The following is an 18,955-nucleotide window of genomic DNA, read 5'->3' as shown; positions in this document are numbered from 1 at the left end:
GTGGGAAATCTCCCCGTTGTCTCTTTCCTCACAAATCCTGTCTTAAGGGCACATTTAAGATATGAATAGGGTGTGAGCCTGTGACCTGGCCCAGGAAATAAGTATTTATCATTACAAAAGACTGGCCAGGCTCCCCAGGCAATCCAATCAAGTAACCTGCCAGACAGGAGATAAACAAGGACAGGAGAAAAACAACATTCAAATTTCTGTTTTAGACTGCCTTTTCTGTGATGTAGGTATGATGTATTTGAGGGGTGCTCTTAGGTTACACCCCTTCTGTGATGTATGTATGATGTTTCTGGGCGTGGTCTTGAGCTACAGGGTGGCAATTTCAAAAGTATTTATAAGTCCTTGTGCGCCATTGTTCTGGGTTCCTCCTCCTTTCCTGCGGGTGAGGGGAGCACCCTGTTGCAACAGATCAATAAAGATCAAGCTTACTAGCTGCTTTGCTTCTCAATATTCTCTGGTTGGCCTCTGTTATTCTCTCCTACCAGTAGGGAACCTATGTAAGGACTCTATATGGGCTCTTGGGATACCCCATAAGGGAAAAGGGCAATTTTTGTTTACAACCAATACCCTGATATACATGGAAACCAGCTGTTTCATATATTGTGTTTAGTGTTGGGCATTTAGTCTGTGACCTTAGCCTAATTTGGATTATTATTATTTTCTATTTAAGTACAGTGGTACCTTGGGTCTCAAACGGCTTAGTTGCCGAACGAATTGGCTCCCAAACGCCGAAACCTGGAAGTAAGTGTTCTGGTCTGCAAACGTTTTTCGGAAGCCAAACATCTGATGCGGCTTCCGATTGAGTGCAGGAAGCTCCTGCAGCCAATCGGAAGCCGCATCTTGGTTTTGAAACGGTTTCGGGAGTTTAACAGACTCCTGGAATTGATTAAATTCGAGAACCAAGGTACTACTGTATCTGAGAAGAGGCGGAATGCTTGGCCAAGGAAAAACTACTGCCACTTTAAGGTCTTCCAATCCTTAAGGAAGGGGTGGAGTCTGGGAGAAGTAATCGGGACCTTTTTTGTGTGGGGAGCATTAGGGCTAAATGTGGTCACCTGGGCCTCTATCTGGTCCTCTTATTGCCTTGTCATGCTCCCCTCTCCCCAGCCCTGCTTTGCACCATAAGCTTTTGAGCACTTAGGCCTCCCTGCCTGTGGATTTTTGCATGAGGTAAATAAGGAACTGGTATGTGCAATGAGCTTAGGCTTTTACTTCTCCCTTTTGAAAGTTGATCAGTACTTTGGGGACCTCTAGTGGTGAACTTAGAAATATGTCACTGAAGTAATATGATTTTCCTACATCTTTATTGTCTTCAGAAATCAGTGTGTGGACACTGCAATCCTATACATGTCTGCTTGGCAGGAAATCCTTTGGATTTCAATGGTACTTATGCCCAAGTGGCTGGATTGCAGGTTAAATATATCCTTTATGCTAAACTATTACAGTGGTACTGTGGGTTACATATGCTTCAGGTTACATACGCTTCAGGTTACAGACTCCACTAACCCAGAAATATTACCTCAAGTTAAGAACTTTGCTTCAGGATGAGAACAGAAATCGTGCTCCAGCGGCAGCGGGAGGCCCCATTAGCTAAAGTGGTGCTTCAGGTTAAGAACAGTTTCAGGTTAAGAACAGACCTCCAGAACGAATTAAGTTCTTAACCTGAGGTACCACTGTATTGTCATATTCCTATTTTAGGAAATTTGTTTGGTAGAGAAAATAAATAAATAACTGGCTTCAATGTTAAGTCCTTTGCAACATGAAAGTGCACACCCTACTTTCCTCTTTCCTATATGCTTTATATCCTTTTATTCATCTGAAGTATAGACCACAAAGTATGGAGATGGAGAAATAGAGATTTGTGATTGTGAGACTGATTGCCTTTCACAATACAGTATAGGAAGTTAAAATTCATCCTGGCTTAGTAATTAAACACTTCCTATTTAACTTGACTATTATAAATACAAATAGCTGTTTTCCTAGTAGGAGGAGTAATAGTTGGTAGTTAAAGCCCCTCCCCCTCCAGTCACTCAGAAACTAATTTTGGGGCAATTCAGAGAGGCCAGTCAAAAAGGGCAAATAGCAGAGCAACTGGAAACAATAAAATGAATTTAATCTGTAGTCAGGAAGTGCTTTAGTTAAAGTAACAGGGTCCCTGCAAGCTGATGTTGCAATACAGGTATTTTGCAAAACTAATCCCCAGTCCGCCCACCCTGCCATGCAAAGTCTGAAAAAAACAAGGGACAGCTAAACAGTTCAATTGTTGCAGATTAGTCTGCAACAACTTGACAATGGCATCATCTGGATCTACTTCATATATGAACAAAGGATGGCAATTCGAGACAAAAGGGCTAGCAATCTTAGCACACCAGTTCATACCTTAATTACATCCACTCTTGACAACCACAATGTGTATTTTTAACATCCTCTTTGAAATCCTAGTTTTGTTTGTCACCCACTTCATGAAGTACGGGAGTCAGTCCAGGACCTGAAGGTTTTTCCACAGCGAAGGCCACCATCTGTAGCTCAGTATGTCAAATGAGAGGCAAGCTCCATGCAGATCATTAGTTCCTGACCCCAGTTGAAGGTGCTGCGTTTTTGGAGCTGCTCCAATAATAACAAATCATTGTTGTTGTTTGGGCTGTGATCCTTTTATTCATTTGGCTTTTTTGTACAGCACAAGGCATTCATTTTGTGTTATTTGCAACAAAATGGCTAGCAGATTTACAAAGCCAAGCAGGGTCCAGTACTGTTTCAAATTGGATGGGTGACTGTGTGCTGAAATTCCTGCATTGCAGAGGGTTGGACTAGATGACCCTTCTATGATTTCATAGTTTTAAAAGTGGTTAATAATAATAATAATAATAATAATAATAATAATAATAATAATAATATATTTATACCCTGCCCATCTGGCTGGGCTTCCTCAGCCACTCTGGGCAGCTTCCAACAAAATATTAAAATACAGTAATGCATCAAACATTAAAAGCTTCCCTAAACAGGGCTGCCTTCAGATGTCTTCTAAAAGTCTGGTAGTTGTTGTTCTCTTTGACATCTGGTGGGAGGGTGTTCCACAGGGCGAGTGCCACTAGTTGCTTTAGAAATGCCAATAAAAGTATTGATTCAATATTACATTGTGCATAAAGTGTTTGGTTTTAAATAACTATTTATGGATTGTAGGTTGCAAGAACTGTGGTCGTTGTTGTTTATCCTTCAAAAATACAGATGCTGTGAAGTCCATTGTATGGGCCAACGTGATTGCAGCTGGAAAAACCTAATTACCGTGGAGTGTCATTCTGATGAATAGTATGTCTAATAGTAGCTCAGTTCTGCTGAGTCCAGCATTCTACAAGAACCCGTGAAACGGGACCATAATAAATTATGTGTATTTGTGTACGCGCTATGAAATTGAGCCTTTGAAGTACCTTGAAAGTATTTATTGCTGCTGTCAAAACTGAGCAACGAGCGCAGCAAGTTTTTAGAAAGCATGCTAAGCAGTTTTGGCTTCCTCATTGTCTCCTGATATTAGACCTGGGTGCAATCTTAAAGAAAATGGGGATTTTGCATTGATTTGGGTAGGATGTAGACCTTTGTGCTTTAAGTGCACCTGATATCAGGCATGTGGGGCCAGCCTTTTGATTCTTCGCAAATTGGCCACTGCTAGCAATAGAGCCACTGCTTTTTAAATGTGCAAGAGCATGATGTGAGTTTGGTAGAGACTGGTGTGTTCTCACTGCCAGGAATTATGATCTGGAGAAAGACAAGTGGTCAAGCTGGGGAGATTGCAGCTCCGCTTCTGCCTGAGCAACAAGAGGTGAAGAGGGGACAAGAGAGAGGTTCTTTATTTATTATTTATATTTATTCATTAAAAAATTATTCATTAAAAAATATCAGAGCAATTTACAACCATCCAATAAAATCCACATTTAAAGGTTAAAATCTGAATTTGGTTAAAAATTAAGGAAAGGTGTCTTTTTATTTGCCTTCATAAGCCTGAGGGAATAGGATAGTTTTCAGCAGGCATTTAAAAGTTGAAACAGAAGGCACCTGTTGAATCTGTATTGGCAGAGTATTCCACATGAGCGGGCAATGATACTAAGGGCTTTTTTTTTTGTGCCTGTCAGATGAGCACCCCATTCTCAGTGGTGGCACCCTAACAGCAGAAAAGTCACCCTGCCTTTTTGTGCCGGGTGAATGAACAGCTTTGTATCCATTTAGGCTTTTGGGAAAAAAATTGTGACCTTCAAATATAGATTGTTCACTGGTTTTGCCTCTTCCTTTCTGTGGCATAACAATAGCAGTTTTCATGTTGCCCTTTATTTTTGGGGACTTGCATTAATATCAGCATCTTATATTTCTTTCAGCCAAGAGAGCCTATGTTAATTGAGTTGCCTATATAAATAGAGTAAACAATAATAGTCATGATAATAGTCGCTTAGCCTGCGGGGCCATTCTAGATCTGGCAGCAGCATTATAGGTCAAAGTGGAACTATATCTGTCTCTTCTTGCCCTCTGATAAGCTGACTGTTGCAATACCACCTTCTGGCTCTCTGCAATGGTGTCACTGCAGCATAGCAGACAGCAGAAAATTGTCTTGGGAAGTTTTGCTGTGTACATATTACCATTTACTCTGGCTCCCCTGCCCTCACGGCTGGTGTTTGAAACCATATTCACATGATGATAGCCACAATCCATATCTATCCTGTAGTTTCTGCTGTCTGATGTGTTTCCCCTTATACCAGTTTCCTCTTATTTGAAAACATAACCCACATTCACTTTGCACTTAAACTGAGGTGTGTACATTTGAGACAGCCTTCTGCATGTGCAGATGACAGCTTCATGAATAGGAGGGTTTTTTGGGTGGGTGGGGAGGCGGGTACAGGGAAACCAAGCAGATAATAGATGTTGGAAGAAGACATCACTGCCTCATCTCTGATGTGTTAGCAAGGTGTACCATGGGACCCGGATGGCGCTGTGGTCTAAACCACTGAGCCTCTTGGGCTTGCCGATCACAAGGTCGGTGGTTTGAATCCCCATGACGGGGTGAGCTCCTGTTGCTCTGTCCCAGCTCTTGCCAACCTAGCAGTTCGAAAACACGCCACTGCAAGTAGATAAATAGGTACCCCTGCGGCGGGAAGGTAAACAGTGTTTCCGTGTGCTCTGGCTTCCGTCACTGTGTCCCGTTGCACCAGAAGCGGTTTAGTCATGCTGGCCACATGACCTGGAAAGCTGTCTGTGGACAAACGCCGGCTCCCTAAACCTGAAACGAGATGAGCGCTGCAACGCCAAATCGCCTTTGACTGGACTTAACCATCCAGGGGTCCTTTACCTTTACTTTTACCTACCGTATTGGCCCGAATATAAGCCACACCCAAATATAAATTGCACCTTTAAAATTCAAGGGGTGAAAAGAAAAAAGACAATACCCGAATATAAGCAGCTCCCTTAAAATTACGCAGGCACTCACACCCATTCCGTTTTACTGTTTGTCTGTTTCAGCAGCCATATCATAAAAGCAAATTTTTGTAAGGTCGCGAATTTAAGCCACATTTTACCTTTTCACGGTCAGAATTTGGGGAAAAAAGTGAGGCTTATATTCAGGCCAATACGGTGCAAATACAACTTGAAATGCATTGAGGGGAAAGGGCCTTGCTGAATTTCAAGCCACTAATGTGTACATAGTCTGAGATGTCTGTGTCCTGTTGCTAGCATTCCAGTTTGAGATTCCTTGCCTCTTACACCAGGAATTCTTGGTGGATGTGGCAGATGCAGAGCTCCTGTCCTCAAAAGATTTGTCAAAACCAGAGCCTACCAGTGTTTCTCATTCACTGATACTTCTGTGCCACCACCTGCCATTACTTGTATTCAGACTGTATTGGATGGAATGAAAACACTGTATGTAAAAGTGTGGAGTCCAATGCAGCAATACTACTAAATGTCAAAAGGAACCTTCTTGCAAGTGTAAATCTCACGCATTTTTACCCAGACCCATCCATGGTCTATCCAGATCAGCATTCTGTTTCTGACAGTAGCCAGGCAGATGCCTCTGGCAATGTCACAAGCAGGACACGAAGGTATCTCTGATTATGACTATAGTCGTCCTCCTGTTGGCTTTGGTGAATATCGCTGCCAGCTCCTAAGGTGCCTGGAGTCCTCAGAAACTGGAACCATGCTTCTTTCTGGGGGGACACAGGGGTACGCATACCCCTAAACATTTTGTGAATCTTTGTACTTTTGTCCATTTACTGTATTTATTTTTCCCCATTTGAATTATAAAATGGTGATTTTCTTGAGTCAAAATGAGAGTACAGTGGTACCTCGGGTTAAGTACTTAATTTGTTCCGGAGGTCCGCACTTAACCTGAAACTGTTCTTGACCTGAAGCACCACTTTAGCTAATGGGGCCTCCCGCTGCTGCCGCGCCGCTGGAGCACGATTTCTGTTCTCATCCTGAAGCAAAGTACTTAACCTGAAGCACTATTTCTGGGTTAGCGGAGTCTGTAACCTGAAGCATATGTAACCTGAAGCGTATGTAACCTGAGGTATCACTGTACCCTTAATCATTTTTTTTAAAGAAAAGAAGCACTGCCTGGGGCCCTCTGGTGAACTCTTATCTTCAGAGAATCAGCTGGTGGGGAGGCTTGTACTTCTTGTTTGTTTATACTTAGCATCTCTGGACAGTTCAGTTTCTCACTCTTTTTTTTTATACTATCCGAGCAACAGCTTATACTTGTCCTTTCTTCTTTTCCCTCTTACTGACTCATCTCTGGAGTTGGGGGCCAGACCCCTTTTATTGCTTTCTCTTCGCTTTCTCTGTCTTCCAATAGTCTCTTCGCAGCAGACCTACTTCCCTTCATAGTTGGCCTGTAACTCGTGTCAGCCCCAGGCAGCACAGTGAATGATTGGGGATGATGAGAGTTGTAATCTAATAACATATAAAAAGCCTCAGGTTCCACATTCCTCGATGAAATGAAACTGCGTTCTGGATGTGTGGAACTGTGCTATATTTTGTAGGGGAATGATCTGAAAATATAGGTTACTGTGCTGAATGGATATATCCATAAGGTCTTCAGATATTTTCTAGAACTTCCCATGTTCATAATAGAATGCAATGGCAGATGTGTTTCATAAGGTATATAGATGTGCACCTGTAAACTATTTATTCATTAAAAGCAGTAAGAAAAAGTCAGTTGGACTGTCATATGGGGAAGAAACAGAATTAATCTTACTGACTTGCTTGATAAAATTCTCATAAAACCCAATTGTTTTCTCTATTCAGGTCACTTAGCAGCTGCTTCCTAGCCAATAAAAGAACAGAAGCTTTCAAATAGATGTTTTGCAAAAATAGATCTTTTAAAAATGGAAGCAAACAATATAAATGGAGAATGCAGTGTTTTGCTAACTGTAATAGAATAACAGCTTTACTGCTTTGGAAATTTATGTACTTGGTGATGAGTGTTTATATGTGCAATGAAAGGAAAGTTTAAATGAGAACCATATAAGATCATTTTTAATCTGCTTGGTGTATGACGAAGAAAATGCACTTTTCACATTTCCATTACGTTACATCACAGATATATCTACATTCCTTGGCATTACTCAACAATGGGACAAAGTCTCTAGAGGGTAATTTCAGTTGGGGATGTGCTAGCTCTGGATTCCTTGCACTGAGCAGAGAGGGTTGGACTGCAAGGCTCCCGTTCAACTCTGTGTTTCTACTTGGATGGCTTTAAAACATGAATGGACAACTTCATGGAGGATAATGTCTGTCAGTGACTACTATCCATGATAGAAGCTATGCTTTGCCTCCACAGTCATAGGCAGTATGCTTCTGAATACCCTCAGTTGATGGAAACTGCAAGAGTTGAGAGTGTTCTTGTGCTCAGGTCCTGCTTTCAAGTTTCTGGTTGGCCACTGTAAGAACAGGATGCCGGCCTAGATCGGCCATTGCCTGATTCAGCAGGCTCCTTTTCTGTTCTTACCATATCTCTTAACTTGACTACACAAAGCTCTTCCATTGGAAGCCATTTTGTTTGGGATAATGTCTGATGTGAAAGCATGGATGCTGTGAAAGCTATTTCACATCTGCAAATGATTGCTTTGGGGAAAAGAACGTCAAAAGGCAATGTTTCCTAAGAAATGACAGGAAAAAGACAGATATGGATTGCAGCTGACGTCGTGTGTATACCACTTCCCAAAACAGTGGTAAGAGTAGATCAGATGCAAAGTAAACAGCAGTGTGTATGCAGCTTATGCATCTATGCTAAAATTCAGCTTGCATGGCTTATTGTTAAGCCTGTTCTGGATTTGTTGTTTAGGTGTAGGGGTGGGGTGGGGTGGGGGATCACTTCTAGATTGTCACCATTTTCCAGGAAGGATTCAATTACATACTGGGAATTTAGGTTTGTGCAATTGAAGTGGATTAAAGCATTCTGGTGCAACAATTCCACTTTTTGCAGTTAGGAAATCAATGGGGGAAATGTACTAGAGTGTTAGAGTGCTGTGTTGTACTGTTGTACGGTTTTATTGTTGTTAGCTGCCCTGAGCCCGGCTTCGGCTGGGGAGGGCGGGATATAAATAAAATTTATTATTTATTATTATTATTACTAGAAAGTGTGGGTAGCAATCAATTGATAGTAAAATGCATAACTTCCCCACAAATCAGAAGGGCATAATCAGAATTGAATGCTGATTGTTTTACAATCTCCAGACAAGCAAATCAGAATGAATACTTCCATGTAAGATTTGCACAAGCAAATCAGGATGAATGGTCAGTAAACATGTCATCTGGAGGAACCCCATGTTAGTATGATCATGTTTGCTTAAAGTCCCTTGTTCTGGGGAAGATATTTTGCAGTGAGAATCTTGCTTGAGGATTCTTGTTCTTTTTAAAGATATATCTGTATCTATTTATCTAGCTGTCAATTTAAGACGCTTGCTTTCCTATCCCCTCCAATCCAGAACAGAGCACCTTACTGAGAGCTGTAAGAGATCTGACTCAGAGAAGCAGCAGCAGCAGCAGTCAGGTGCATCACGTGAAAGGAAAGCAGGGCACACGTTACCTTGCTTGCTGAAGGAGGAAAATACCTCCAGTTGTTCCAAGCAGTTCTGAGCGAAAGAGAGAGAGAGAGAGAAAAAAACTTTCAACGGAGAGGCTCTTTGTTTAATATGTGGCCCCTGTGTACTTTGCCACTTGGAGAAAGAGACTGGAACATACCAAGGAAACTCCAACCAGGTAGACGTCCAGGGGACCAGAGGTGCTTCAAAATGGGACCTATCCGGAAGGCAGCAAAGGGGGATGACCTGCAGACATCTCAGAGAGACCTGGCGATGTTCTGTAGCCCTGGCAACAGCCCCGCCAAGAAAGTCAGCAGAATGGCTTCGCTAGCTGAATATGGTAAACAAACAGGCAAACAAATAGAAACAAGTTTACTGTGTTTGAAATGTGCTCTGCTCACTTTACTAGTTGCGACTGGGAGAAGCAAATGCAGCTCTTACCTTGTTTTGCTACTGAAAATGAGTCCTGTGTGGATGTGTGGTCGTTGTGCACATATTTCCTAGGGGAATTTTGTGCTAGATAGGTTGTATTTCATGCTTCGGTGGGAAGAAAGATCCCCACCTCTCTCCACTTGTAGGAACTCATCTTGATTGAGTGCCTTTCTGAAACCCCCTCAGTGTGAGGGTCTCTGTGAATGGATATGACAGATAGACTCACTTCAGTTAACTGAGGTGGGAAGAATTAATTATAGTTTTGCATCCACATGTGGGGGTTTCAGAGGGATACAGTGAGATGCTAGAATCATGGAAATTTCATAGTGACAATGAGCAGCATTCTGTGCACCTACCTAGGAGTAAGCCCATTGAATACAGTAGTGCTTCTGAGTAAATATGTGTAGAATTGCTCTGGACATATATGTCTGGGGACTCCTTATTTTCTTTACATCTCTGGCAGCATAGTTAAAATTAATTTTTAAACATGCAACGTATATCACTCACCTTTGTCATTGTATTTTGCTTTGCTGTCTACGGTTTAGGATAGGGTTACTTGCCCTATTATTTTGCATTTCTGAATATTAATAATTTATTAGTGAATATAGTCCAAGGAACATTCATAACTGCAAGGAGATCTGCTGGGGTGCTGATTGTGTGTTGGAAAGAGAGCTTTAAATCACTCTGCAGCAAATTAAGAGATGGAGACTACATAAAGCATGGTTTTGTTTTGTTTTTAAGAAGCTAGTCAATTTTGTAAACCCGAGAATATTTTGTTATTTCAAAAGAAGAAGAAGCAACAGCATTTATTTCAGGCAAGCACTTATAATCAGCCATGCTAGATATTCTGCTAGTCTTCAACCTGAACATACAGAAGGTGTGCGTGCCTAAATCAACTTGGGATAGGCAGCATTGTTTGGTTAACAAATTTAGATTATTTATTGCCCATCGCACTGACACACAAACATGGGCACAGTTTAATGGATTAAGAGTAACGTATATTGATATATTTCTTAGGCATGAGATAACAGCTGAAACAAGTCTGCACATAGGTATAATGGCTATTAATTACAGTGATGCCTTTGATTTTTTCCCCTTTACAATTTAAAATCTTTCCTTTTATCTAAGGGGTTTCTTAAAAAAGTATTCTTCAGCAGTTGGAATTATTGCAGAAACTGCTGCAGCACATCCATTGGTATGAATGGGAGCTTTCCTATCTATATAGGTAGCAGGTGATGTGCCCCCCGCCACAAAATCCGAATTGGGACCTCAGCAGGGGCCACAGAGTTACAGCTCTTAAATAAATGTGTAATTTATGCCTTCTGCGTTGTTTATGCTGTGTTAGTGGCATCGAGGTAACCTCTTCAAGATGCAAGTCTGTGAATTATGTAAATGGTGTCACATAGTTTTTGCCCTTTCCCACATTTAAAGTAGGTGTGCCTTGCATGGGTGAGGGAGAAACAAGCCACTGTTTTCCAAAATGATGGCTTTAATCCTGTGACCTGGAGGATGGGAAACCAAATATGGTGATGGGTTGACAGAGACATGGTATATAAGCTAATGCAGAAAGCACAGCTCTTTCTCCCTTGATTTCAGGGGACTTTTATGTCTTATGCTGGACTGAGGCTGGAAAATAGAAGTTGAATGTGATCTTGACAATATATGTAGAAATAATTGATATGAAAGGGATATGAAAATGTTTCCATCATTAGGGAGTTGCATGTATTCGGAATATACCGTATGTGAGGAATCGCAATGGGCCTTTGCAAAGGAGGTTTGTAAGGTGATGGAGAAAGCAGGATTGGGTTCATAAGGAGAGGGGCTTAACCCTTCACCTACATGCTGTGGTTCCCCCAAAACTGACCACTGAAGCTTTTTATAAGCTCCAGGAGAGAAGCTTTCATTGGTAGCCTCTTAAAATAGCAGTGGGTGACAGAGGAAATCTGTGGTTTATAACCGTTTTTGACACCTGAAGGCAGCCTTTGGCAACCTGGTTTCCTCTGCATGTTTGGGATTCATAAATCCCATCAGCTCCAGGCAGCACAGTTGCCAAAGGCTCCCTGAAGGGGTTTCTGTCTGACATTTCTAACTTTAAATTTCCTTTTTTCTTTTTTAGAAAACGAAACTTCCCATGACAGCAGTAGTCTTTCTACTGGAACCAGTTGCATCAGCCAAATTACAATGGGTAAGAAATTGCATGAGATTTCACACCAACGGTCATACACACACATGCTTAGTTTGTTTATTTGCAGAATTCAATAGTATTTTCCCCCCTTTATAAAATTTCTCTTTACTTCAGCTGAAAAGACGGACGTTTTGTTTTAAGTGCCTTGGTTATCCTTCTATAACGCGCAGTCATGAATTGTACCGCACCTTCCTGAGGTCCATCTTGTGACAACTAAGACTTTCAGGCTGTGGAAGTGCTTGGGTGCTTGCTAGAAACATTTTATTAATATCCTAAAGAAGTTTTAAGTAGAAATATACATGCTTATAAAAACATCTGTTATCTAATATTATATATAACGTTATATAAACACTAAATTTATGTAAACTTAGTATAAACATTGAATAAATTATTGTGAATGGGCTGTCTGGTTCTCTGCCCCCTCCCATGAATCTGCATGGTGTCTAGGCATATATGTAAAACGGCTCTAAACACCTTATCTGTGTTCTTAATAGTCAATGTATTCTACTTTGTTAGCAATGATATTATGAGCTACATTTTGCAAGCTAAAAGACATGAAGATAATAGATTCATTTATTACCTACCCCTCAACATGAGAAAGTTTGATCTCCTTTGTTAGATACTGTTTCAGTGCTTGATGTTGGAAGACTGGTTTCTAGTAGTTGGAACACATGTAATTTTAATACCACATTTATCATAATTTTAAAACTGGCCAGGCATGGCCTATTCTACTGTTTCACCATCCGGAGAGGATTTGTTTAGTTCAATTCATTGTAGCAATTTCAGCTTTGCATATATTTGAATAGATGGAAACCTGAATAAAGTCTACGAGCCTGAACGACAGACCTTAAATGAAAAGTGCTTAATGTGTTTAGAAGGTATGTGAAAGTGAAACCTCCCACTGGTGTGACTTTCTGCTCAAATCAAGTTGCTGGTTGTTCGTGTCATATAATCATGGTTAAGTGGTATATGGGATTTCCATGTCTGGGAACAGAATGCTTCTGAAAAAGTGTTGCTGGCCCAGAAAGACAATGGGAGATGCCTGCTGCTTCCATTCCCTGCTCATGGGCCTCCCCAGAGCACTTGGCTAGCCACTGTTGGAAAGAGAAAGCTTTGGTCTGATCCTGTAAGACTCTTCCTATATCTTTATGTTTATTAGAAATGTATTCATTGTTTACTTTCAGGATATGATGCTACTGGTCAATTTGCAGTTGGATTTTCTCACTGGAAGAATCCCTCCTCTCAAGTTGGTCACCATCTCCCTCTCTGGTTTCATGAAGATGCTGGCTTGTGCCAACATTTTGAGCCACAAATTGATTTATCTGCTCCTTTGTCCTGCCCAGCTTCACTGTCTATCACCCCAGTGCCTTCTTATAGCAGCAGCAGCAGCAACAGCAGCCAAGATACCCTTAGCCAAGACCACACAGGTAAAGGATTTTTCTTCAATAATAATTTTATTATTTATACCTCGCCCATCTGGCTGGGCTTCCCCAGTCATTCTGGGAGGCTTACAGCATACAGTGGTACTCAGGTTAAGTACTTAATTCGTTCTGGAGGTCCGTTCTTAACCTGAAACTGTTTTTAACCTGAAGCACCACTTTAGCTAATGGGGCCTCCTGCTGCCGCCACGCCGCCAGAACACGATTTCTGTTCTCATCCTGAAGCAAAGCTCTTAACCCGAAGTACTATTTCTGGGTTAGCGGAGTCTGTAACCTGAAGCATATGTAACCTGAAGCATATGTAACCCGAGGTACCACTGTATCTAAAAACATAATAAAACATCAAGCATTGAAAACCTCCTGATACAGGGCTGTCTTCAAGGGGGTACTTGGTTGTCGTCCCCCAGGCATTTGAGATTATGCTTTGAAATGTGGAGATGGTGAGAGCAGCATTCCTACCTTACAGCTTATATGTGTCAATATAGGTTTGTCATTTCTGAATGTGTAGTGGTAGATTCTCATTCATAAAAGTTCTCAGGCAGATATTCTTGAATTTTGTAAAATATATATACATATATATGGTTGCAGAAGTCTGTGTATAAGGAATGAAGTACATGCATGAAAGTTACACTGTTTGAGGCTAGGATTCCCATTAGCTGTCAGACAGGCACAGGCTTCCAAACCTCAGGCTGCTGTTGTATTTACAGGCAATTAATAAACAACAAGGATGAAGAGTATTACCAGGTAGCAGCTTTCAACTTCTCAGTGAATGAGCTCTTTTCAACACCTGCTTTTATGTTAAGCAGTTTCTCAAACTGCTCTCGGTTTTGGCACTTGGGTACCTGCTGACCCCTCTGGGTCAGCCTCCCCGCACCCCAATTCAAACACCTTCCTGCTGTTCAAAGGCAGCAGTCAATGATGGCTGGTTCCCATTGGGAGCACAACAGTAGGTGGCGCCAGAGTCAATGAAAGGCGTGGTTAACTACCGTAATTCTAGTTTTGTTCCCATCCTTCTCCTTTCAAGTAGTACAAGGGGGAACACTGAGACTAAGGAAGAGGCTTAGTGCCATCTCCTGGGCTGGAAAGAAAAATAGGCAGGTGAAGGCTGGCTGAGCACAGCCTAAAGTTGGTGGGTCCATGTCCTGTTCGCTGTAATGGATCACCTTCCAAAGTTGGCACTAGCATAGTTCAGAGAAAAGCCCATGGAAAACTCTTTCGGTATGGATATTTTAACACTGCATTGCTGTCCTCAGCCCAGTTACAGTAGCCACAGGTCCATTTAAATTCCAATTGAACAAACGCAAAACCACACAATGCTTGGCCAAAAGTTCATTCATTAATCAGTTTGTTTCAGCACATTAGCATTACACATTTAGCAGTAAGCAGCCAAACCACATAAGAACCACATAGAAAGTGAATTATATCTGTCCTGTGTAAATTGTGTGCTGCACTCTGGGTTGGGCAGGTGTGGGGATTTAGTCTGTTGGCCATAGGCCTAAGGCCCCACAACCCTTAGAGGGCCCCCCAAACGAAGCTGCCACAGTGGTACAGTGGTACCTCGGGTTACAAACACCTCGGGTTACAAACACTTCAGGTTACAGAGTCTGCTAACCCAGAAGTAGTACCTTGGGTTAACAACTTTACCTCAGGATGAGAACAGAAATCATATGGCAGCGGCGCGGCGGCAGCAGGAGGCCCCATTAGCTAAAGTGGTACCTCAGGTTAATATCGGTTTCAGGATAAAAACGGACCTCGAGAACAAATTAAGTTCGTAACCAGAGCTACCAGTGTAGTTCTCATGTCGTCTGTCTTGTATAGCATTTATGTTAAACTATTCACAATAGGTGTACTGCTGCCAGAATGAAGTTCTTGACAAGCCATACCACCATACATATTTAATTCGCCAGAGTGCCTGTGGGTCTCACATGGGGCATAAAGTCACTTGGACATTGGAGGGGAGGGATGAGTGTGGTACTCGTGGTGGGATCCTGGAAGGCATGTTGTCAAGTCTCCCAGCACCACTGTGGAAGGGCTGTAGCTCGGTGGCAGAGCGCATGCTTTGCATGCAGAAGGTTCTGGATGAAACCCCTGGTGTCTCCAGGAAGGGCTGGGAAAGGGTCTCCTGCATGAAACATGAAGGGCTGCTGCCAGTCAGTGTAAGAAAATGAAAAGAGCCCTGCTGGATCAGGCTGAACATTTAGTCCAACGTTCTGTTCCCCTTTCTGGCCAACCAGATGCCTATGGGAAGCCCACCAGCAGAACCCAAGTGCAACAGCACCTTCCCCATGTCTTATTCCTAGCCCACTGGTATTTGGAGACCTACTGCCACCAAACTGTGGAAGCAGAACATGGCTATCCTGAATAGTGGCAACTGAACCCATGGTCTGTTTTGGTATTAGGCCACTTCTTATCAAAAGGACGCAGGTGGCGCTGTGGGTTAAAGCCTCAGCGCCTAGGACTTGCCGATCGAAAGGTCGGCGGTTCGAATCCCTGCGGCGGGGTGCGCTCCCGCTGCTCGGTCCCAGCGCCTGCCAACCTAGCAGTTCGAAAGCACCTCCGGGTGCAAGTAGATAAATAGGGACCGCTTACCAGCGGGAAGGTAAACGGCGTTTCCGTGTGCGGCTCTGGCTCGCCAGATGCAGCTTTGTCACGCTGGCCACGTGACCCGGAAGTGTCTCCGGACAGCGCTGGCCCCTGGCCTCTTAAGTGAGATGGGCGCACAACCCCAGAGTCTGTCAAGACTGGCCCGTACAGGCAGGGGTACCTTTACCTTTACCTATCAAAGGCAGATCTAGGGGGCCGTGACTGGTTTGGTTGCATCAGGTGCAGAACTTCTTGAATGCCACAGCAGGTGCCACAATTATGAAGTCCAATGGAAGGCAAGAGGGTGGTGGATTTTGGTGTCATAGAGTGTGCCACTGAAATTTGAGATGCCAAGGTCCGCCACTGTTCCTATGCCCCTTTTGGCAGGTGGCCAGTCCTTTCATTCAGTAGCGGAGAATCAAGATGGACCAGGCTGTGCCTGCTCTTCAGTTTTGCAGCACTGGGCAGAGCAGATCACAAGTACCCACAGTTGTACTTGAGGTTTTTCTTTTCGTTCCTTATGATGGCTTCTCTCTGTGCTTGTCTGCCTCCCTGGCTCTCTGGCCTGGCCCCTGTCCAGGCTGGTTCTTATAGCGGGGGGGAAATCCATATGGTCAAATGGCTGTGTGCACAAAGGTTAGCGGCAATTTCCTCCAGCAACACCTTTCACAAATATCTCTGAGCAATGTAGATTTAGCTGTCCTGCTTACCCCTCCCATAATCCTTCGCACATTGATTTGCATTTTCATGCATCTGTGCATTAGGACCAGGACCTGGGAGACCAGGGTTCAAATCCCCACTCAGCCGCAAAACTCACTGGGTGACCTTGGGCCAGACACCATCTCTTAGCCTAATCTTCCTTGCAGGGCTGTTGTGAGCATAGAATGGGGAGGGGGGGCTCCTTCACCTCCTTGCAGAAACGGTGGGCTAGAAATGTAACAGGAAAATAAATAAGTAAGCTACATCATTTAGGTCGGGGGAGTTTCCTGCTTGCCAATGTATTTCCAGCAGAAGATACTCAAGACAATGGACATTGTGCCCTTGACCAGTTTAATCACAAAATATTACTTGTGTTTTTGCTCCATTAGGCATAGGAAGGAGGCTGTCTCAACACATAGACTGTTGGAAATGTTCTATTCCCAGGGTTTCACTGACAGTCGCCTGTTTTTTTTTTGCTTAGATCCATCTTTTCAGATCCTAGGAACTTGTTATAGCCCTAGGGGTTTGGATGTTCCAGCTTCATTATGGTGTGGCTTGGCACTCCAGAAGAAAGCTGGATTTTGCAAACAGTGTTTCTATATTATATGGAATGTGCTTTGGAAAGCGAGGGACAAAGGAAACTATACTGTCATGGCCTAGCATTGTCCATGTTGCTAAGTCTATACTGACTGGCAGCTGTGCTCCAGGGAGGGGTCTCCCCTAAATGTCAGGGGTCAAATTTAGGACCCCTTCAAACCAGCTTCAGTCAATCATCATCATCATTACCATTACGCTTAATCTTCTGAACTAAATAATGACCAAGTGCTTTCAGGATTCAAGGTGGAGGATGCCGGAAAGTTGTTTAGATTTCAGTGAGAGATGTAATCGGATACGAAGGCAAGCTATAAATGAGCTTTCAACACAAGAAACTGCAGCGAAACATGATATAATGGGAGGTCCTAGCAATGAAATCGCACAGTTACCTAGATGACTGCATGCTAGCATTTTTGTCTAAAATGTTTTCATCTAATTTTAGAATTCAGATCCCATTTAATTGGTCTTCAGTAAGGGGAGGCCTTTTTCACAGGAGGAACTTAATTCCTTCTCTGTTCAGGCAAGTCAAAGCCTATTAGAAGCCAGTGGAGAGCTTATTTTGAAAGGACAAAATGGCTCTGCCTCTCCCTCCCTCCAGCTTTTTAAGCAAAAAGAAACAGCAGCTCATGCATCATGAAACGAGCCCAACACGAGGGCTTTCTCCAATTAGAAAATAACGAGTAAAACAACTATTCTTTCAAAATCAAAAATAATGTAATACCACGAACATGATAGTGATAGAGACTAGATTGTTAGTAAATGGCTATGTTATCTCTGGAAAAACACTGGTGTACCAATCCAACCAATCTGGTGTGGAAGTAACGAGAAGCGTATACTTCTTTTGCCAAAGCAGGTATCTAGACAGCTAGTATTTTCAGTTTTCACTCTTATCCTTAATGGAGATAAACAAAAATGTGCTCAATAGGAAGCCAATCTGCTGCTGCCTTCCAGTGCGAGGGACAAAACCTGTGCATAGACTGTTACTGATGGTCAGGTAAAAAACGCAGTGATGTATTGCATAATTCCTCCCATTCTCATGTATCTGCTATTGAAAAGGGACTGCAAGGTTAGAAATCTCCCTCTCCTATCAATTACAGCAGTGGTTTTGCTGGGTTATGAGGATGCCTGGGGAGGGGGAACATGGATTCAACACATCATGTTTAAGAAAGGCACTCAGCTTTGTGGAGTTTCACCCTGGAACGTCCAAGCTCAATTCAGCAGCAGAATAGTTAGGTGAATGAAGCTAGTTTAACTTAAGATTGCATATGCGCAGGCAAGGAAGTGAAGGAAAGAAGCTTTTTCTTAAGTGGACTGGGGCAGGGAGACGAAGGTGGTGATGGCCAAATGTTTCAGACGACAGTGATTTATTTATTTTTAGAGCACTTATGGAATCCTTTGCTGTTTGAGGTGAACGTCCAAAGTGGCCAACAAAAAATAGAGAACTGGCATAAAACAATCAACTGCAAAGTGAGACAGCATAAAATAATAAGAATGAAAGCCGCAAAGCAAACGCATTAAGCAAACTATAGCCCACCCCTCAAAGCCCCCCAGCACAAAAGAAAAGTGTTTACACAGGGATAGGAGGCCCAAAGTGAGGGGCCTAGGGGAACAATTTTAGTTTCAGAGCCTGGGTGCAATGGCAGGAAAGACCTAGTCCTGAGTATCTACCCAATTAACCTTCAAAGATGAGGCGATGTGGATCAAAGGTGCAGGTAAACTTGTATCCTGAATACCTGGTCCAAAGATTGCTTTGAACTTTAAACAGAATACCAGCACTTGGAACTGGAGGTGGGAGCAAATTGCATTTTCTCCATGCAGTGGGTTCAGTTAGAACTCTCACCGTGACATTCCATACCAGTTCAAAGCTTCTGAACCTGTTTCAGGGGCAGCCCCACATAGACTTTGTACAGTAATCGAACCTTTTCAGGTGCTACAGTGTGTAGGGTGTTGAACAGAAT

At 42.8% G+C, this 18,955-nt stretch overlaps 1 protein-coding gene across 1 annotated transcript in view; it reads left to right on the top strand.

Moving 5' to 3' along the window:
- The first annotated feature begins 1,075 nt into the window (after positions 1-1,075).
- Positions 1,076-18,955, top strand: part of ANO4 (anoctamin 4) — a 137,146-nt gene continuing 119,266 nt past the window's right edge. The window contains exons 1-4 of the mRNA XM_083698576.1: positions 1,076-1,179; positions 8,970-9,405; positions 11,614-11,682; positions 12,867-13,109. Of these exons, the coding sequence (XP_083554702.1) occupies positions 9,177-9,405; positions 11,614-11,682; positions 12,867-13,109 (541 nt within the window). The 5' untranslated portion in view covers positions 1,076-1,179; positions 8,970-9,176. The remainder of the gene's footprint in view (positions 1,180-8,969; positions 9,406-11,613; positions 11,683-12,866; positions 13,110-18,955) is intronic.

Source organism: Podarcis gaigeae (genome assembly GCF_964106915.1).
Source record: "Podarcis gaigeae genome assembly, chromosome: 10".
In the NCBI taxonomy this organism is placed as follows: domain Eukaryota; kingdom Metazoa; phylum Chordata; class Lepidosauria; order Squamata; family Lacertidae; genus Podarcis; species Podarcis gaigeae.
Note: the sequence above shows the minus strand (reverse complement) of the source record. Positions and strands in the feature narration are given on the sequence as shown.